General features: G+C 32.6%; 1 protein-coding gene and 1 long non-coding RNA gene across 2 annotated transcripts in view; one reads left to right on the top strand and one right to left on the bottom strand.

The window, feature by feature from the left end:
* The window catches only part of LOC145330017 (corticotropin-releasing factor-binding protein), a 32218-nt gene extending 10386 nt beyond the window's left edge, over positions 1-21832 (top strand). The window contains exons 3-14 of the mRNA XM_080174548.1: positions 894-964; positions 5323-5372; positions 5679-5733; positions 13439-13476; positions 15568-15641; positions 16308-16424; positions 17094-17193; positions 17864-17927; positions 18221-18332; positions 20178-20291; positions 20907-20990; positions 21716-21832. Of these exons, the coding sequence (XP_080030674.1) occupies positions 894-964; positions 5323-5372; positions 5679-5733; positions 13439-13476; positions 15568-15641; positions 16308-16424; positions 17094-17193; positions 17864-17927; positions 18221-18332; positions 20178-20291; positions 20907-20990; positions 21716-21775 (939 nt within the window). The 3' untranslated portion in view covers positions 21776-21832. The remainder of the gene's footprint in view (positions 1-893; positions 965-5322; positions 5373-5678; positions 5734-13438; positions 13477-15567; positions 15642-16307; positions 16425-17093; positions 17194-17863; positions 17928-18220; positions 18333-20177; positions 20292-20906; positions 20991-21715) is intronic.
* LOC145330018 (uncharacterized) lies at positions 13742-15065 on the bottom strand. The gene is made up of 2 exons (XR_013883209.1): positions 14868-15065; positions 13742-13936 (listed from the first exon to the last, which is right to left on the bottom strand). It is a non-coding gene; the product is annotated as an uncharacterized LOC145330018 (long non-coding RNA).
* Positions 21833-22533: the final 701 nt, after the last annotated feature.

The raw sequence follows: 22533 nt of genomic DNA, 5'->3' as shown, positions 1-22533 counted from the left end.
ACTTTCTCTAAATCCAAATAAAATTGAGAGGCTAATCTTTTCTCTTACTAGTGCATGTCAGCAAGATTTTAATATCTTCAATACCAGCTAATATGTATACTATTTAAACAAGGATAATTTTATGGTTTTTAAAAAATGTTTTTAGGGCAGCTTTTCTATAATTAGGGTCGGTCCTTATGTCCGGAATGGATTTCTTTTTTTCGTTAAATTAGGCATGTAAGGTAAGCTATAAAAATTTTAATGAATATAATAGATTTGAAATTTGCATAAAATTTTAAGGTTTTTTTTTTATAAAATTCGTTTTTTATATAATTCATTATTTAAAAGCGTAAATCCAATTTAAGTTAATAAATTTAGACCAATAGGATAGGTGGATTGGAAACTACCTGCGCTCTAATCGGTTGAATGATGTACGTCACTTAAGCTTCTCCAATCAGGGCGCAGATAGTTTTCAATCCACCTATCATAGTTGTCAAAATTATTAAACTTAATTTGTATTTGCGCTTATAGATAGAGAATTATACAAAAAACGAATTTTATTAAAAAAATCCTTAAAATTTTATGCAGATTTCAAATCTATTATATTCATTAAAATTCTTTCCAATTTTTATAGCTTAATGTAAGGATTATTTGGGTCTCTACGTCCATACGAACGTCCTAACGTAACAATTATAATTGTTCTATCGATTTCAAACTTTGCATGGTAATTTCTCTGGTAGTTAAAAAAAAACGGAGCAACACTAAAATCGTTACTAGAATGTTCGTGTGTTCGTTTTAAACAACAATCTTTTATGTTATATTATATATTTTAGCCCTCTGTGTGATTTATTTTATTGTAGAGAATATGAATATCTGGTGAAAGATCCAAGTAATAATAAATCTATTCTTTTCAGGGAAGAGAAAGAATAAATGGCCTACAGGGTTCAACAGAGTTTGCTAATGCTGTACAAAAACGGTCCGACAGGTACATCAAGTTTGTCTATAGTTAGCCCTAGCCCTGCGGGGATCTCCTAAACCCTATTAACTCCCCATAAAAACTAAATACATGCTCTACTGAGCTGGATCTTTAAATCATTTTAGTGGTGAGCCAGATCGGGGTGAGCCGAATTTCAGCCAATCACAGCGCGGCATTTCATAAAATGCTGTGCTCTCATTGGTGGAAAGTTAACTCACCCCGATCTGGCTCACCACTAAAATCATTTAAAGATCCAGCTTTTTATCATTTTAGTATCCATTATAAAAGAAGATACAATCTTTTCATAGGTCCAGGGATTGTTTATAACAATTTGAGGGGAGGGAACCTACTCTCTTTCAAGAAAAATAACCCCTATAACAAAAATTATTTTTAAACTAAAATTAAAAGTGACCACCTCTTCCCTAGTGGCGATGCCTCTATTATAGTCTAAAACAATTAATAAGCGTAGATACTACATATATAATTAGGGTATGTATGTAAGTCCGTTTGTATTCCATCAAGTATAACTTCACCCTACAAGCTTTTGTGATTATTTTTATTAAAGTTTACCAAATCTACTACTATAATAGACTTAGTGTAGTAAAACATAATTTTTAAAAGCGAAGCTTTTCTATAATTAGGGTCAGTCCGTCCGTACGTCCGTCCGTAACGGATTGCTTTTTTAGTTTATTTAGGCATGTTAGAATTGTCCTATCGATTTTAAATTTTGCATGGTGATTCCTTTAATAGTTAGGTACGATTAAGAAAGCGTAGCAACTCTATAATCATTATCAAAATGTCCGTACGTCCATTTTAAACATGTTGATTTTTTTTACTTTTTTAACAACAAATTTTTATGTGATCTAATCATCCGATTGATCTGAATTTTGGTAAATTGATTCCTGGGACAACAAAGTATAATGTTATAAGAGAAGCAACTCTATAATCAAGTCCTAATAATTACAGTACTCAAGATGCATATAATAAATTCTATAGTATTTTTAATGAGTCATACTCAAGACATTTCCCATTTAAAAAAGTTAAACTAAATAAAAATATTCATAAAGTTGAACCTTTTATGACAAATGCTTTACTTAAATCTAGAAAGACAAAATTTGAGTTATATGACATTAAACTTAGAGAACCAACTCAAGAAAACATTTCTAAATACAATGAATATAGAAAATGCTATAACAAAGCAATTAAAACAGGGAAAAAATTGTATTTTCAAAAATCTTTTGAAGAAAATAGGAATGATTTGAGAAAAACATGGTCAATATTAAGGGAAGCAATAAGGAAGCACAATGACAAAAGTTCAGTCATAACTGAAATTTTTAGTGATGGGGTTTACTATAAGGAGGGGAAAGATATTTCTAACAAATTTAATGAATTTTTTACAACCATTGCAGATGATATTACATCTAAAATAAATCCATCCGATAGAGACTGCACTTATTATACCATTGCATCTGACTCCATAATTTCATTTACTCATATTCAGCCTAAAGATATAGTAACAATTGTAAATGGCCTAGAGTCTAAATCAAGCCAAGACATGCTAGGTGTTTCTAATAAACTTATGAAAAAAATCATTGAAAATATTGCTATTCCTCTCACTCACATTATAAATTTATCCTTACAGTCAGGCAACATTCCAAATGAGCTCAAAATAGCCAAAGTTTTGCCAATTTTCAAACTTAAAACAAAAGAATCTGATCTATTAAGTAACATGTCTAATTATAGACCAATAAGTCTTCTGCCAATCTTCTCAAAAGTTCTTGAAAAAATAGTTGCAAATAAACTTACTGCATATCTTGATGAAAATAACCTTATTTACAAAAATCAATATAGCTTTCAGAAAAAAAAGTCAACCATACAGCCCATTTTTCATCTAATAAAAGAAATTGTAAAGAATAGTAATGATAAAAAGTATACAGTTGGAGTCTTTTGTGATTTACAAAAGGCTTTTGATTGCTGTTCTCATAGAATCTTGCTGGACAAACTTTCTAAGCTTGGAATCAATGGTACAGAATTGACTTGGTTTAAAAATTACTTAGCAAATAGACAACAATTTGTTTACATCAACAATGAAAAGTCTGATATGAAATATATTAACAAAGGTGTACCTCAAGGATCTATTTTAGGACCCTTACTATTTTTAATTTATATCAATGACTTAGCTAAATGTACTACTCTATTTACATTACTTTTTGCTGATGATACCAGTTTTTTAATTTCGGGTAAAAACCTTCATGATATTATTAATATTCTTAATATTGAATTAAGAAAAATAACTTATTGGTTTAGAACTAATGAGTTAAGCCTACATCCATCAAAAACTAAATTTATGATATTTACTAAAGATGAATCAACAATTGACTTTGATAGCATTAGCATTAATCTCGATCACAATAATGATAACCAAAATGATCCAAATTTGATACACAAACTTTCATATGTCAACTCAAGGAGTGAAACTCCTGCAATTAAATTTCTAGGTGTTTATCTAGATCCTAAACTAAACTTTAAATATCATATTGATATGATAAATAAAAAGATTTCACGCTCATTATTTGCTATAAATGCTGCAAAACATATTATTGGTGGAAAAGCATTGCAAACTCTATACAATTCACTTGTCCATAGTCATCTTACATATTGTGCCCCAATTTGGGGAAGTGCAGCAGCATCAACTCTTGATAAAATTGTAAAACAGCAAAAAAAAGCACTGAGAATAATTACCAACTCAAAATATAATGCACATACTACAATCTTATTTAAAAATTTAGAAATTCTTCCTGTAACTCAACAAATTGTCTATTCTAAATTACAATTTATGTTAGATTACGTTAATCATAGGCTTCCATGTTCTTTTGATAACTTATGGATTAGAAATAGCACAAGAACAACAAGAGTTCTTAGAAATAATCAACAGTACAATGTTCCATTTGTTAGACTTGAATCTTTTTAAAAATTCCCTTACTCTGATCTACCAAAGTTATGGAATGAAATCATTATTCCTAATACTAATCCTAATCCTGAAAATGATAATAATAATGATGAGGTTATGTATACTTTTAGCACAGTTATGTCAAGAAAACAATTTTGTATGAAACTTAAAGATTTTTTATTGGAAAAACTTAATTTTATTTGTAATAGAGAAAACTGTTCTGAGTGCATAAATAGAACTTAAAAATTGATTTCATAAAAAACCTGGTGATTTTTTTAAAGAGGGGGGGGGGGTTGTCTTTTTTTGGCGGGGAGGGAAGTGTTGTTTTTTGGCGGGGAGGGGAGGGTTGAATATAGGGCAAAAGTCAAAGTGGCATTCTATAAAAAGATATTATTTTGAATTAAGAAATTTTCTGTTTTTTGAAAAATAATACAATGACATAGCTTGAAGTATTGCTTTTTTTTCCTTTTTATGTTTTTTTTTCTTCCTCCTTACTTTTTAAATAAAATTCTTTTTAAATAAAATCTCTACTTATTAAACTTCAATGATATTTTAAAACTTAAAATATAGTATTAAACTTATATACAACAATGATCCATCTTATTATTTTTTATATTTGATTTATTTTGTTTTACTTTTCTCTAAATTCCTTCATCTATTTTTTTTCTCCATCTTTCTTATTATTTACTGATTTCTCTTACATAATATAAATGTTTATTTGTGTTTTTTTCTCTTTTTTACCATCCTCACAACTCAATTTAACTAAATTAAAGTTTCAATTTTCCCTTTTTACAATTAATTTGTTTTATATTCTTTTTTTTTCTTTTTGTCCTCCTTAAAAAGGGGCTCCAGGAATCAAATACACTATCCCCATTTTGGTCAAGATAGTACTCCTGTAGCTCCTGGTGCATATCCTAAAAATTTTTTCTTTTATTCCACTAATTTATATTTAGTTAATAATTAAACTTAGTATATATTATATTATTTTTGTATGAGACTAAACATCATAATGTAAACTCTAAATTGTCGATAGATAGCAGCAATTTAGAGTATTGTATGTGCTATCTCCTAAGCTAGGGGGTACCTGGCAGCACCAAATAAACATTATTATTATTATTATTATTATTATTAAAAATGTAAGTATGTCCATAAACATTATCCTGTATCAAGCAGTATTTTAACACATTTACTTACAAATTTGCTTTAACCCTTATATATACATTTATATTCTGATTGTTCAGCTCTTACAATCTACAAGTGTTAATGTTCGTTTGTCCTTCCATTTCAGAGCTTCGCTTTTATGGATGTTGTCATCCTTGTTCTATTAAAAACCTACTGGTTGTTATTCCACCAAGATTTTATTAACTTTTAATATTTTTATGGACATGCTTGTTCTTGTTAATTATTTTTTTTGTAGACAGAAGACTTTATATGATGAAAAAGCGGACAGGATAAATTATGTATCAGGTAAAGATTACATTTCCAGTATGGTTTTGAAACCGATCAATATCCGCTGGATTAGAACCAGTTCTTAGCCATACTGAAAAATTATGATAAGTATCGTATTACAGGAAATTTCCACGAATATTGAAAGTCAAATCATTTAATCAATACCAGTTTTGTTAGCCTTGGCCTTCTTATGACTTTTCATGGAAAGCTATCTATAATGCGATAAATAAATATTATCATTTACAAATTATGTAATGACTTTAATTAAAATAATAGTTTTCTTTTTAAAAAATCTGATTCTTTAAAATACCTGTTTAATTTAAGAATGTATGACTGTAGTTAGTTTAAAAGCTGGAGATGAAGAAACTTGGATTTTCAGGTAAATAGCCTTATACCATATATAAATAAGTAAAAATTACGAAAACCATGTGAATCTTCACTAAAATTTAGAACTTTATCGGTTCAGTCGTCATTGAAAACTTTATATAATAGGATATACAGTGTGTTTTTTTTTATGAGAACTTTTTTGAAAGCAATTTTACCCCAATTATAGTTATCAGAATTTAATGATTAATGGCTTATTTTCTTCGTTTTTTTAATGCAATTAATAGAACACCCAAAAAATATTTTATATCAAAAGTACAGTGAAGTCTAACATTCAAAACTTAGGTTTTAGCGCATTTTTCTTATGCCTAAATCTTCTACGTTTTACAAAAAGAAAATTGGATCTTCTGTAGTCGACTTTCGGGGGCCAGTACTCCCTACCTGGTTGAGATATGACCTTCAAACTTTGATATGTTCTAGTACATGTCCCTAATAGTATCTGTATACATTTTAAGCATTTTGAGTATGTTTCGGTATGTATTTCTTGTATTCCCTGGCAAGTTCGAACCCATAAATCCCTGTTTCCTTACACCAAATTTCCTAGAGAATGAGTGTGTTACGCGGCATTCCTAACTATCTCCGCGCGGCGCGTGGCTTGTAAACAGACAAAAGAAACGCGCACTTTTCCTTTGATTAGTCCCACGTGAAGAGCTACGTGATTGAAAATAATGTATTGCTTGAATATACATGCGCTCTGATGTGTGGAATATCTCAAATAAGCCTTCTGCTTAGTTTGACATCATAATGTGGTAAGAATTTATCTTTAATTCTTAATAATAAGCGTAGTATGGTATATTTTTACGAAGAAATTTAAAACATTAATTTTTCAACAAATAGACCATTTAACTGCTAACTTTTGACATACGAATATTTTCCTTAATTTTATTGATCATTTGAATCTAAAATTATCAATTTCTGATGCTATTTAATATGTTTCGTGCCAATTTAAGGTTTTTTAGAAGTTTTATATTTTTAATTAAATTGAAATCACGCAACCTCGATCTTACAAAAATAATAAACCATTAATATTATGTAATTAATTTTTATATTTTTGTTTTAGACTCACTGTTTTCATGGTAATAAATACACATTTGTAAACTTCACATGTTGGTCATTCGGAGGGCTTGAGATTAAGATTTCGAGAACGGCTAGGATTGCGTTCCGAAACAATGAAAACAAGACAGAAACAGATGTTGCTAAGAAAAATCTGTGGAGTTTTGTGAATGTGTTGGTTGTGATACCTTACCACACATTATTATTATAGTCATAATCAGTACAGTTAACTTTAGTGACAATTATGGGTCCTAAAAAGAATAAAGGTGAACAATTGAGTAAGCGGCTGCGTCCAGCCGTTGATGCCCTAACCAGTGAGCTAAATAGAGTGATGAAGTTGGTCAGTGATACTTCAGAACTTAATGTTAGACATCTCACTAAGGAGTCAATCCTTGTCCATGACAAGTTCGAGACATTCGATAGCATCATGGTCGGTTTTAGCAAGCTTGGTTTGAGAATCCAAGAGCTTGATGAGTTTAGTGACATTTATTCTGATATAGTTACTGCACAAAAAGACTATAGTGCCTTGAAAGATGCTCTTGATGCTATAGAAGAGCTTAGTGACATTCAAAGTGTTGTTGATGTTGTTGGTGATAATTTGCCTAACCATCAGGCTGAACTTTATGATCGATGTTTGAAGATTGTGAAAGTTATTAAAGGGCCATATTTTCCCTTACCTGATGCAATTATAAACACTTTGTCTGCTTTGATGAAACGGCTGGCTGAGGTTAAGCTTGAACCTGTGAAGCCACCCACGACGACGGCGGGTGCCTCGACAGCATCGCCATTTGTGTCACCGTTTGGCACATCACAGTTCGCCGCCGGTTCTATGTTCACGCCAGGATATATGAATCGTGTCGACGAACGTCTTCTTCCATCTTTCGACGGCCTGGAAGCTTCCTATGTAAGTTTTAAAGACACTTTTAAAAAGCTTACTGTAGGACAAGACCCGTCGTATTTACAGTTATTGTTAAGCAGTGAAAAGGTCTGTAAAAATAAAGAGCTGAGACTCCAGTTAATTCAGATTCAATCGCATGAATCTCAGTGGGCCTACCTTGACGCACGTTTTAAGTCCAAAACACGTCAGATGCTCTGCCTTTTCAACCAATGGGAGAAGAAGTCTAAACCGTCGGACTCCAACCAGATTGTGATAGTCTTAGCAGAGTTTGGCGGTGCAGTTAGCCAGCTGGAGCAGTTGACTAAAGATGATGAAGATGATGAGGTCACCACCAGCCAGTGGTTGACCGTGATACTTCTTGAGATGTTATCCAAGAAGTTGCCACGTGATTTTCAAGATAAGCTCAATTTATCATTGGGCTCGATGGATGTCCCAAACGTCCCAAAGCTGTTAAAGATTATTGAAGAACAGCGTGGCGCCATTTTAATGAGGTGTTCGACTGATATGGACACCCCCTCTAAGAAGAAAGGTAACCCTGCGACAGCCGCTACCGCCGTAGGTAAACCTGGTAAATCTAAGATGAAGCAGTCATGTTTTGTTAATGGCTGTGATGACATGCACTTACTTTACAAGTGCCCAAAATTTCATGACCTGTCAGTGTCAGACAGGAAGAGTATTGTGGAGAGTGCTGGATGCTGTTGGATTTGTTTGCAAAAAGGGCATAAATCTGTGGATTGCCCGAAGGCAGATGTAATAGGCGGCTGCAAAGTGGACAAATGTGGTCAGGCCCATAACAACCTTTTGCATGAGAGTGTTGATATGGCTGCCGCCGTCTATGAAGTACATACTTCCCCTGAGGCGAACCTAATGTTAATGTTACAACAATTAGACGTCGTTGACATTAATCGCCAGAAGGTCCCAGTGAACGCTATGTGGGACACTGGTTTAACTACCACAATGGTAACCCAGTCACTTGTTAATAAACTTCAGTTACCTTTTACTGGACGTTCAGCAAGAATTTCTCTAGCTGACGGTGAAGTTAAACATCTCCCGACGGTCAAGTTATGTTTAGTTGATCGACACAAAAATTATCACATATTAGAACCTGTGGTAGTGCCTCTCATTGGTCCAAAAGAGGCGATCTGCTCCATGAATCCTGTGGAGGCAGCTGTTTTGTTTGATATGAAACCTGAAGATTTTACTTTGGTTAATGGGCAGGTTGATTTGCTCGTAGGGCACCTGCACCCATCGATGTTTCCCTACTCTGAACGTTCAGTAGGAGAAACCATGCTTTACTCCAGCCTGTTTGGATCTGGATATTTTGCTGTTAGTGCTAATGGTTTAGCAAAGAGTAGGTATGTTGTCTGCTCAGATGTTCAGCCGCAGCCGACTGTTGGTGCTGCTTGTGATGCTATTATTGAACCTGTTGGTTCTGCTTGTATCGCGGCTGATGAACCTTTTGGTTCTGCTAGTGCTGCAGCCGTTGACAACCTGGCTACGGTGAGTGTTGCCGTGGTTATTACTGATAATGATGTTAGTTGTGCTGCAGTTATTCCTGATGATATTGGTAACGATACTGTAGTCGTTGATAACTTTGTTACGGCGGGTGTTGAGCCGCTGAATGATTCGGTTCCAGCCGGACAAGAGCCGACGGGAGTTTCGGTTCCGGCTGGACAAGAGCCGATCAGAGTTTTGGTTCCAGCTGGACAAGAGCCGACGGGAGTTTCGGTTCCAGCTGGGCAAGAGCCGATAAGAAATTCGGTCTCGGCCGGACAAGAGCCGACGGGAGTTTCGGTTCCGGCCGGACAAAAGCCAGTAGATGATTCTAAGTTTTATGACAGCCACACTTTTATTACGTGCCCTGGTGGTGTTATGAATCAAGAATCGACTTGGTTGCTGCCAAGATGGCCGCCCGACGCAGGGTAAGAGGCCTGCCAATGGCGGGTGGAAATATGGCGGGTGTTGCCGCCAGAAAGTCATTGAAATTTTTCAAACCACACATATCTAATCTACAACATGAACTATTATGTGAAAATGATCTTTAAAGAAAAAAATATATCACAAGTTATATATTAGGCTTGTGAAGGGAACCAAATGGGTTCTGTAAAGAATAAGTATTCATTATTCAACTAATTTTATTGTTCATACCTAAGCACAAAAATTCTACAAAACTGTTTAGACTTTAAATCAGATTTAAAAAGATTTTGTTTCTTTAAGTATGATTTTGAAAAGCAAAAGTTCGTGTGTAATAACTACCAAATGATTTTGCAGAATTAAAATACCTCGAAAAATGTATTTTTTTATGGTTCACGTCTACTTAAAAAATGTTATTTCTCAGATTCTCATATGAAATAATGCATTAAAGTAAAGAACACAACATGTAATATTATTATGATAATGTTTAAGATATTCCTCGTTATTATTTTAAAAGATTATCGCAAAAAATCAAGATATTTGTTTAAATTTGTAAGCAAATCAAAGATTTTCTTTCATTCCGGAGGCAGAGATTCTTAACAATTCATGTACAAAAGTTTTTTTTGTTCACTCCGGGAGCTGGGATTCCTATTAATCCACGCGTAAAGATTTTTTTTTCATTCCGAGAGCAGAGATTCGTAGTAATATACGTACCTAGCGATTTCGGACAATTTTAAACCTTGAGAAAATACTTTTAGCAATTATTTTCCTAGGTATATATATTTTTCGTTCATGTTTAAGCATTTATAATAATGAACACGATGTATGGTATTATTAAAATATTGATTATTATTTTATCTGAATGCCACAGAATTAATTTAAGATAAACTATGCATATTTTAAATTAACTCTACCTTCATTTTTATCGCATATATTAAAATACTGCTTCAATGTATTTATTTTTTGTAAAAAGAAATTAACCATTTCTTAAGATTTTTTTTGAAAGACAAAAAACGCAATTTCGATACATTTTCGTTTAAACTTTCAAATCGACGCAAGATTTTTTTCATTTGAAATGCAAACTTAAGTTTTTCATACGTTTTCACAAGTTTTTTCAATGATTTAAGTCTTTCCGGGACCAGGGATATTTTCGCGGAAATTTTCCTAGGTGCCTACGCAAATACAAACATTTTATCCTTGTTTGATTGAAATTCGATATGATAAAAAAAAAAAATTAACACAATGAGATTTTTTTACATCATACAAATATTTCTTTAAGATTTATTATAATCACATAAATAATTTAATATTACATGTATATTAAAATTATTACTGTTTACCTTTGAACTGATGTACCTAAAGAAAAAATGCAGATTTTTTTGGCCTTGAATTAAGTAGATTCTTTGAGTTCGAAGATTTAAGCTTAATAAGACCGCTCTATGGTGTATCTTAGCTCTGTTTCCTCGGCCAGACATACCACAGAACGGCAGAACTAAAGCATAAGATAATTTTATTTGATTGCTTTGATTGATGATTTAAAGTTTCTTGAATTATTCATGATTCTTTTTTATTTTAATTTGAATTAAACATCACTAATTATGTTTGTTCAGTTGATGTAGCCCTGCGCCAGAAATCCTGTTGGAAATTATGCAGTATCAAAAATTGTGATGGAAAGACATAACGTCCGACAGGATAGCTGGAACATGGCAATTTTTATATTTGATGATTTGTTAGTTTGTATCTTGAGGGATTCATTCTAACTGAGGCCCCAAATTGCCTTAATTATGACTGTTTGAATACTTATAAGTTGCTTTCTTTTCAAAACAGAGAGAAATTGCAAACTCAGCATTTAGAGAAGTTCTTTTCTTATATTGAGCTTTTGTTTTATTTTGGTAAATTTAATTTGCATGTTTCAATTGCAATTTTATTTTACGCAATTTTGATTCACGAAGATTTAAAATTATGAAATTTTAATTTTCCGATGTTTGATGATTTTTTACAGTCATATTTATTTAGATTTAAGTATCTATTTTTTTAAAACATGTTAGATTTAAGGATCTTACCTATCTTATCTTAAAAATGTTTAGATGTAAGCCCGAGTATTTTTCCGCTGGAAAATGCTAATTATTGAGAAGTTTTTATGAAATTTTACTTTTCTTTTCTAGCAAAAAGATTTAGTAGAAAAAATGTCATTATTTAATCTTTCTTTCTTTTGATGAAAAAAAAGTTTGAGTTGATTATTTAATTATTGATGCGATTTTTAGTATAAAAATCATTTACCTATTTTATTATGTAGGTGCCTAATTGAAGTTTAGGTGCTGATTATTATTAATTCATGTATTTGCAATTACATGGTCTGTAATTCTAATTTTATTGAGATTATGAGGCCATGATATAATGAGATGTGTGAGTGGTAAATGTGCATTTCATGAATGTTGAATGCTTTTCCCATTCCTTATTCCTATCCTTATGTGGTAGTGGAGTCGGTTTGAGTTATTGTGGTGTTCGTAAGTTACCATAATTAATTTCAGGCCTGATGGCCATGACATTTTAAACTCTTGTGGTTTATGTGTTGTGAGAATGTGATTTTGTGGACACTGTCTGCACGCATATTGCAAAGATGAGGTATTGTGTTCGATTCCCAGTGAATAGACGGGTGTGTTTCAGTATGTATTTCTTGTATTCCCTGGCAAGTTCGAACCCATAAATCCCTGTTTCCTTACACCAAATTTCCTAGAGAATGAGTGTGTTACGCGGCATTCCTAACTATCTCCGCGCGGCGCGTGGCTTGTAAACAGACAAAAGAAACGCGCACTTTTCCTTTGATTAGTCCCACGTGAAGAGCTACGTGATTGAAAATAATGTATTGCTTGAATATACATGCGCTCTGATGTGTGGAATATCTCAAATAAGCCTTCTGCTTAGTTTGACATCATAATGTGGTAAGAATTTATCTTTAATTCTTAATAATAAGCGTAGTATGGTATATTTTTACGAAGAAATTTAAAACATTAATTTTTCAACAAATAGACCATTTAACTGCTAACTTTTGACATACGAATATTTTCCTTAATTTTATTGATCATTTGAATCTAAAATTATCAATTTCTGATGCTATTTAATATGTTTCGTGCCAATTTAAGGTTTTTTAGAAGTTTTATATTTTTAATTAAATTGAAATCACGCAACCTCGATCTTACAAAAATAATAAACCATTAATATTATGTAATTAATTTTTATATTTTTGTTTTAGACTCACTGTTTTCATGGTAATAAATACACATTTGTAAACTTCACATGTTGGTCATTCGGAGGGCTTGAGATTAAGATTTCGAGAACGGCTAGGATTGCGTTCCGAAACAGAGTATAAGAAAAATGCGCTAAAACCATTTTTAGATGTTGACATCATACATATTAAGTACCTCCATGATACTTTGTGGTGCTTTCCCTCAAATTGCCAAGCAAGCACAGAAACCCAATAGTTTTTAAATAAATCAATGGTATGGGGCGCGGATAGTTCATTCCTAATGCATTTTTCAATTTATTTTAACATAATCGAGAAGGAACTTTAGAGGAAAGAATCTCTATAATCAAGTCTTAAAAATGTAAGTATGTCCTTAAACAGAATTCCGTATTTCCGCAACTTTGCCGCAAGTTTATATACAATACTATGTATGTATACTGTATACCTTTAGATTAATATTCTGCTTAATATTATGTTTTGACACTATACAAGTGTTTATGTTCGTTTGTTCTACAGTTTTATTTTAGAGCTTCGCTTTTAAGAATGTTGGCATCCTTGTTTTTTTTATAACATTATATTATGTATTTTTAGGTCCGCCGGCGAACTCGATACATGTGGACTATATATAGGTAATCATTTGTAATCAGGGAGGTAAGGGAATAAGACAATGGCCGATAAATTGAAGTACATCACCAATGTACATTACAATTAGTGATTGAAACGTTAAGATACTCACCCATAGTGAACCAACCAACACAATTCAATAAAAGTCCCCAAAGTTGTTCTGTCAACAAATAAGGAAACGTTATCTTAAAACTTTGGGTACTTGTGTAATTAACAACCCAATGCCCCTCCCTCCCTGTTTTAAAATACTGTAGATAAAGATTTGGAGAATTCACTTTCATTTAAAATCTATATTTATTTAACATAAGAAAAAAATTGCATATGCTTGTACAAAAAATTAGCGTCTGTTGAAATAATTTCTTCTTCTCAATTTATTTTGAATTTGGCTGCTGCTGCTATGTTCGCTTTCGTCCTCGCTCTCGTCTGCCGACCCACAGAAAAACCGATTATAGATTCTTGCTGTACCTATAAACATAATTAACATTAGATTGACATCTGAAAAAGAGTATCATCCTTATAAAAAAAAGTAACAGGATCTGTGTGTGTATGTCTGTCTTTACCGAAGGATCTCGCTAACTGCTGAACCAATATGGTTCTCCTTTAAAAGGTAGCTTCTCATAGGTCCTTGGAGGGTGTATGGGTGGGTATATGGGGGAGGGTACCACCACCCGCCCAAGAGGAATTGCCAAGAAAATACCAAAAAATATTAAACTGTATTTTTACAATTAATATTTCTTCAATTCAGCCTTTGATATAATACTAGCGGCTACGCCCCTAGAGGTCTCTATGGGCACTTGAGAAGGGGGAATTGAATTTGATAACCCAATTTCTTAATTTAGATTTTAAAAGAAAAATTTTAAAAAAATTGTTTGGGGGGATTTATTTTTCGGTGGGGGGGGGGGGGTGGATTGCCCCTTCCATTTTTAATTTTAGTTTAAAAATTAAATTGAAATTTTTTTGTGCACGGGGTATTTTTTCTAGGGCCGATTTCTCCTGGGAGGATAGTGGTACCCTCCCCTAAAATAGTTATAAACCTTCCTGGGACCTAGGAGAAGCTAGAACCCGATCGGTTCAGCGGTAAGCGAGATCCTTCGTTACAAACAAACAATCAGACAGACAGACATTGTTCTTCTTTGTATTATAGATATAAAAAGATGAATAAAATGTCTTGAAATATCTTATTGTTTTGATTTAAATGTTCACTTATAGGGGAGGGGATAGAATAATAGCCTTAAATTAGCCCAAGACATAGATTTAAAATCAGAATAGCCTAAAAATATCATTAACCTATTTAAACCTCCCTTACAGAAAAGTGAAAGGGATCTTGAATGAAAAACAAAAAATAAACATCACTATTTTATAGAATAGGAACTGAAAAAATAATGTAAAATCTTACCAATTATTATCATGAAGGTAAAGATAAGCATGGCACATATAACAAAAACTGTGCTGAACTGAAAAGTAATCTCCATTTTAGCTTACTGTTTCCAAAACTGAATTTGGTGATTTTTCAAAACAAACGAGTATTTCAAAAAACCGTGCTGAACTGAAACTTTAAACCATTTTTAAGTTAGAATATTTATTTATTAGAGGATTTTTCAGAATATTTTGGAAGATTTAGTTTGTTAAATTTTTAAAAAAGCGAAGCTTGCTTATAACTAGGGTCGTTCCGTCCGTCCGGAACGGATAGCTTTTTTCGTTTACTTAGGTATCATAAAATTGTTCTATCGATTTCAAACTTTGCATAGTGATTCCTTTAGTAGTTAGGTACAATTTAGAAAGCATATCAACTCTTTAATCAATACCAGAATTATTATCCGATTGATATGATTTTTGGTATACTAATTCCTGGGACAACAAAGTACAATATTATAAGCAAATCGACTATATAATCAAGTCCTTAAAATGTAGGTATGTCCTTAAACAGTATCATGGTTTCAGCAGTTTTGCAACAAATTTACTTAAAATTATGTTTAGATTTATGCATTGATATTCTGCTTATTCATTTCTGACACTCTACAAATGTTAAAGTTCGTTTGTCCTCCCATTTTAAAGCTTCGCTTTTATGGATGTTGTTATCCTTGTTTTTATTTTAGTGTCAGATCCAGAAACAAGGGTAGAAATGGAGATTGTAGACATGAACATTGACTGCAGGGACGGGTTAGTCATGGTGAGAATTTTTTTGGAACCCCCACTCAACATGTAGTGCATCCGCTCGTCGTCAGGGTGGTTATAGGTTCGAATCTGGGCTCAACATCGCGTTATAACTGAAGGCGTTAACGAAGATTCCAACTGCTACAATGTCAGGTGCAAGGCATAAATATTTAGAAGAAGGGGAATGCCTTGGCCCATAAACAGGCGCAACTCATAGGTTAGGACTTCACAGACAAAAGTCGTGTAACCAAAGGGTTGGTTGTCCGGTAGATGTTAATTAACCTAACATCTTTGGGTGTTAGAATATCGCATCTAATTAAAAGCTGATGATGCTCTGGATTATCTAGATGATCACTTAAAATATCAAAGGAGAATCCTGCCCTTACGAGATAAGGTATTTCTTTTGTAAAGATCATGGCTTTGCTGCCGCCTGTAAGTCTCAGATAAATCAACCTTTTACAATTTTAAAAATCAGCTGGAAGTCAACACTTGACCCAAATATGGCAATCCCTATTTTTAAAAACAAAAATTCAAACCATTTAAACAGGTTTAAATTTAAGGGTTAGGTACCAATTCTACAAGTCCAGTTTGTTATTTTGTCTGTAAATCAACCTTCAAACGTGCATTTCCATATACTGAAAGCTCTTTTTCATAAATCCGAATTTGTTTATTTTATTTTCAGTTATTCGATGGATGGGAGTTGAATGGAAATGTTATCCCCTCCGAGGCTGATCATCAACTACCATTAAGATTGAGACAATCCACGTTGTGTGGCCACACCCCTGCACACAATAAAAGGGTAAATATTAATATTATATAAATCTACACAGTGTGGCCACACTAAATAGAAGGGTAAATAATAATATAATATAAATCTACACAGTGTGGTTACACCCCTGCACCCAATAAAAGGGTTAATATTAATATAATATAAATCTACACAGTGTGGCCACACCCCTGCACACAATAAAAGGGTTAATATTAATATTATATAAATCTACACAGTGTGGCCACACTAAATAGAAGGGTAAATATTAATATAATATAAATCTACACAGTGTGGTTACACCCCTGCACCCAATAAAAGGGTTAATATTAATATAATATAAATCTACACAGTGTTGCCACACCCCTGCACACAATAAAAGGGTTAATATTAATATCATATAAATCTACACAGTGTGGCCACACCACTGCACACAATAAAAGGGTAAATATTAATATTATATAAATCTACACAGTGTGGCAACACCCCTGCACACAATAAAAGGGTAAATGACTATTTTTGTATTCTGGATGACCTGGATTTTTAAAATATCAGGTATTGGATATTTTAGCCTATACCCATATACCTTTTAGGGTTAAATTATAAATAAATTAGAGCTAGCTGTAGCAATCAATAGACACTTTATTCTAGTAGATTTTTGTATTGATAAAATGTATTTTTTGTGATAAAAAAATGTTTTAGATGCTGGTAAGCAGTCAGAATGCAGGTCTAGTGTCCTTCAGAGTTCCAGAACAGGGCCAGGGGTTCAAGGTCATCCTAAGAGCTAGGCATAATCAAGATGGTGAGTTTTTAGGGATAAGACAAAGGCCGATTTAACATCCCTAATGATGATACACACATTTTCCCTATCTGTAGATTATAATAAGTGGTTTAAAAGTTTCAACATTCAACTTTTGTTCCGCAGACGTTTCAACTACTAACTGTAATTTACATTTATATTATTATCGTGGATGTGCATAAATTTATTTCCAATTGTCTTATTCCTTTAGATACCTTGATTTAACTTATTTTCATTTTTCATGTTCTATATAATACATTAATAATAATATTTTTTGAGAGCAGAAATATTTATGGAAACTATAAATGTTTTTTTTTTAAATGACTTCTTTTAGTAAACTAAAAACATTTTTAATAGGAATGCAATACGAGAATAATTTTTTGTTTAAAGGTGGAATGAATTTAGAATATACTTAGATTGGATATCATGACCTGGGGAAGATTGTCATCAATTTCGGTTGCTAATATGGACTTAACTTGTAGGCCAATTTGTTCATCCAGTATCAGGGTGGAATGGAAGGGTTATATTTTTATTTTAGCCCGTTACAAGTTTCACTCCATTTTAGAACATGAAAATCTGGTGTAAGATCCAAGTAATAATAAATCCATAAATATTTCTGACAAAGGTTTCGTGATTTTTTAAAATTGATTTATTAAATATTTTATTTTTTTAGTCTGTAACATTTTGATGTCAGAAGTCGAGGGATTTTTTACTCTTTCTAACGCTGGACAGGCAAGGTAAGGAATCTTTTTTTTCAGTATGGCTTCGAAAACGATTAATATCCGCTGGATTAGAACCGGTTCGTATAGTATTATATCCGCGGAAAGCTGTTTAAAATACGGTGCGATAAATAACCATTGAAAATTTTATTTTTGTCTTGCTGGTGTGTTCACACAAAATGAAATGAAAATATGAGTTTGACTAGGGGATCCTGTACAAAATATAACCCATCCTAAAGAAACAGAAACCAACAAAAACCAATATGGACTTAAGCAAGCTTCGCTGTTAAACAAAACCTTTAAATTTTTAGAAATTGTTCGTTGACCACCCTGCTTTTCCCCGCGAGTTTTGCCCTCTTATCCCTGGATGTTGGACAACCTGGCAGGAATAAGAGAAGCCAGCTGGCTCCTGTTGAAACTCAGGTATAGTAAACAAGGACAATACTGCTAAATGGGGGGGGGGGCATTGGAATTTTTATTACACTAGTCCCCAAAGTTTTCTTATTTGCTGTCTTAACAACTTTGGGGACCTTAAAATATTTTTGATCGGTTGAGTGTCCAAACGTTTCAACCAATAATTTTAATCTACATAAGAGGGAATTTTGAGTATCATTATTGGGAATGTATTTAAATTTATCGGACATTGTCTTATCCCTTTAGATTCCTGCAATATTGTAATTAAGCCATACAGCTTATGATCATAGTACGAAACATGTAATAAACATTAATCTAGCTTAAGAATAAATTGTGTCAAAAATGATCCATGTGACGTCATAAAATGAGGTTGATGAGAGGAGAATTGAGAAAGAAAATCCCTAAAAAAGAGATAGATAATTCCTCATTTTTATTACGTCACATGGATCATTTTTGACACAACTTTGACACAATTTGGTCTTTGTCTTTTTTGTCTGTCCAAATTACATAAATAAACTCTAGATGAAGTGTAGCCCTACTCCAATGTTTTATAAAGTATCCACCCCCCCCCAAAAAAAAAAATAACAGCTTTTGAAAAGAAGAAAATTAAAAGGCTTGGACGTCTTTGTATCGAGCTTTGCTTTTATGGATGTTAATATCCTTGTTTTAACTATGAGTGTATTTTCCAGAGATCTAAACAGTATAATGATATTTAAATTACCCCTTCTGTATATTAAATAAGTGGTTGAAACGTTTAGACACTCTACTTAATCAACTAACAAAAATTCTATAAGGATCCTCAAAGTTGATGAGCCAACGAATAAGACATTGTTATTATAAAACTTTGGGAACCAGTGTAATATCCAGCTCAAGGTCCATTCCCTCCCTGGCATTTTCATTTCTTCTGAACCCTAATAAAACAAATTTTAATTTAAATTTTATGATTTAATTCTAATATTAAATATTGATTTTACCTATTGACTTATTCTTCAATAATTTTATTAATTTGAAATAATATCTATTTTAGTATTTGAATATGCTATTCAATTTATCAATAAGACTGGATTTTTCCTGTTAAGTAACCCTTTGACGTCAAACTTTAACGGGTTATTATTTAAATTTTCTCTGAAATTCAACAATGATTATCATATCTTAATATCTAAATTTGGAACAATAATAAATCTAGTTCAATTTAATTCAACATTCGGCTAAAGCAAGTTCATAGAAAAAATAAAAAGCTTAAAAAATAATTATAGTTAACTTGCTTTAAATAGTAGGATGGGCTATATAAAATCTTATCATTTAAAATTTGAATCTATTTTTACAATTAGATTTAGTTGAATTTTTGAGGAGCCAAATTATTTTAACCTTCCTCTTTGCTAATCTAAAGGGATAAGACAATGGCCGATAAATTAATGAACATCCTAATAATTATACACTTATTTACCCCTGCTGTAGATTACGAATAGTGGTTTAAACGTTTGGACATTCAACTTAATAAACTAACCAACCAAAACTCTACTTTTCTTCATCAAAATCTTCAGGAAGAGAGGGGACATTGGGCTGTTGATTACACTAGACCCCAAAGTTTCATAATAATGTTTTCTTATTCGTTAGCCTAACAACGTTGGAACTTTTAATGAATTTTGATTGATTGGTTCATTAAGTTGAGTGTCCAAAAGTTTAACCACTTATTGCAATCTTCAGGAGGTTTAATTTTGTGTATCATCATTGAGGATGAACATCAAGTTATCGGCCGATTGTTTTATCCCTTTAGATTCCTTCAAAAACTTACTGATCTGTTCTTTTGTTATTTCTGACCTACTTATGGATAAAACAAATTGTTTATTTCAGTGTGTAGAGAGGGGAAATATTGATTACATCGAGCTAGGTGGAGCCATGGACTTGGATTCAAACATGCTCACCTCGAAGACCATCTGTGGACATAAAAGCCTGCCTGTTGAATCTGTAAGTAGTAATCATTCATATACACCATTATAAAGTAACAGGATACATGTGTGTGTGTCTGTCTGTCTGTTTGTAACCGATTAAGCGATATGTAGCTTCTAATAGGTCCTGAGTAGGTTTATAACTATTTTGGGGAAGGGTACCACCACCCTCCAGAGAGAAATTGCCCTAGAAAAGATAACCTTCTAATATTTTGTTTAACTTTTTCTTTTAAATCAACAATTCAAAGTAAGGGGATCGAATTTTCCTCCCATCACAGGGGCCCCTTGAGGTCTATAATGGCGTAGCGGCTAACTTTTATACAAGATGGTTATTCAAATGAACAATCTACTCAAAAAAATTTAATTGCATATCTCAACGTAAATTACGTTTTCCCAACTTCCAATATCAATGGATGGAAGGAAGGACAAAACTATTTATAAAGTAGAAGCTCTTTGGTCAAAAGAAGCTACAAATATCATATAATTGAAACACATTTCCTATGATGCGTTACAGGGTTACAGACAGAGGAACAAATTTGTCAGTTTTAGAAAAAGTTCGCCCCTGAAAAAAATGAAATAGCCCTTGTAATTGTAATTAGAATTTAAACAAAATAAAATGAAAGTATTTTTTTAGGGGTTAACAGTTTTGTGTGGATCAAGTACAGTTCGTTTGGTTTCCAGCGGAAAGTTTCATAATTCTGTCACAGTTTATGTCAAGGTATGACCCCCCCCCCCCTCCCCCTAAATGTCGAGGTATGACCTCCCCCTCCCCCCCCCCCCTATATGTCAGGTATGCCCCTTCAATATGTCAAGCTATGCCACCCCCTATATGTCAGGGTATGCGCCCCCCCCCCCCCCGAAAAGGTGTGAAAAAGGGGTCCGACTTTTGAAGGTTAAGGTCGTGTAAATAACCTGGATTTTGCTCTAAATATTGTTCCATTTCTTATTTTCCTTATAAGAGGATAAAGATTAAAAATGCTAAAAGTTTTTTTTCTCCAAATACTGACACTTTTTTAATACTTTTGCACTTGACTTTAAGGATTACTTTTTTAAATGTAAAAGAAAATGTTCCAGTTCCCCCTTTAATTTTTTATTAGATTTTTTAAACATTGGTTTTGTTGGATACAACCTCTTAGGTGTCCATTAGATTATCCCTTCTGTAGTTAAAAATTAGTGGTTAAAACTTTTGAACACTTAACTTATTAAACCAACCAATCAAAATTCAGTAACAGTCCCCAAAGTTGTTAAGCCAACGAATACAGAAAAATTGTAAAACCTTGGGGACTAGTGTAATTAACAGCACATTGCCCCCTCTCTCTCTCTGGCTATTTCTTGTAAGTGGCTTAACATCTCGTCAACAACTATACTGAACTGATTTGCTTCTTCTTTTTAGAGAAGCTTTACTTAGGCCCCAGGATGGTTTTATGCCATTTTTTATCTTAGGCGGCAGAAGAAGAAGATTTGGTGAACGGCAAGAACACAATAATCACGTGTCCACAATAATTATGCTCAACCGGCAAATTAACAACAATTTGGAGACAAAGTGTCATGTGTGACGTCTAGCACGTCTATAAAGGAGGGATTAGAGGAGAAGTGGGAAAAGACACCCCTATAAAAGAGATGGATTTTTATGACGTCACAAATGACACTTTGAGCTTTTTCACAGTTTTACTTTTCTCTGGTTTAAATATAACCACAGAACCAGCAAATATTTTTAGCTTATTGAATATGAATAATATCAAAATTGTAAGAAATGAAATAATATCAAATTGTATTATATTTTATCTCAAATAAAAGTTTACACATATTAGTAAATTGTTACATATTTCAGTTTTTTTTTTTAAATATTATAATGGATATAATGGAGAAAAAATACTTTTTTATTTTCTAAAAAAATATACATCTACAATCTACATGTAACCATTTTAGTAATCAAGCCAAAAATATTCCTGTGCTTCTTAAAATAAAGCTAAATATTAAGGCTAGGCAGCCACGACTAAGAAACAAATCTAAATCCGATTGGTGGATAATACAAAAATAGTTGGACAATGGTCATTAAGATATATAAGTTGGAAAGAATTTTAATGTTAGATTTGAAATTTGCATTAAATTTTAAGGATTTCTTATAAAATTCCTTTTGTATAATTCTTTATCTAAAAGCGGAAATACAATTTAGGTTAATTAATTTTGACATCTGTGATTGGTGGATTGAAAACCAGGCTTCCAAGACTCAATTAAAAAATTAGGATAGCCTATAAACC

The sequence above is a fragment of the Acartia tonsa genome, chromosome 10, assembly GCF_053477335.1.
Source record: "Acartia tonsa isolate MP-2025a chromosome 10, ASM5347733v1, whole genome shotgun sequence".
Classification (NCBI taxonomy): Eukaryota; Metazoa; Arthropoda; class Copepoda; order Calanoida; family Acartiidae; genus Acartia; species Acartia tonsa.
The sequence above is the reverse complement of the archived record's forward strand: the minus strand, read 5'-3'. Positions and strand labels throughout refer to the sequence as shown.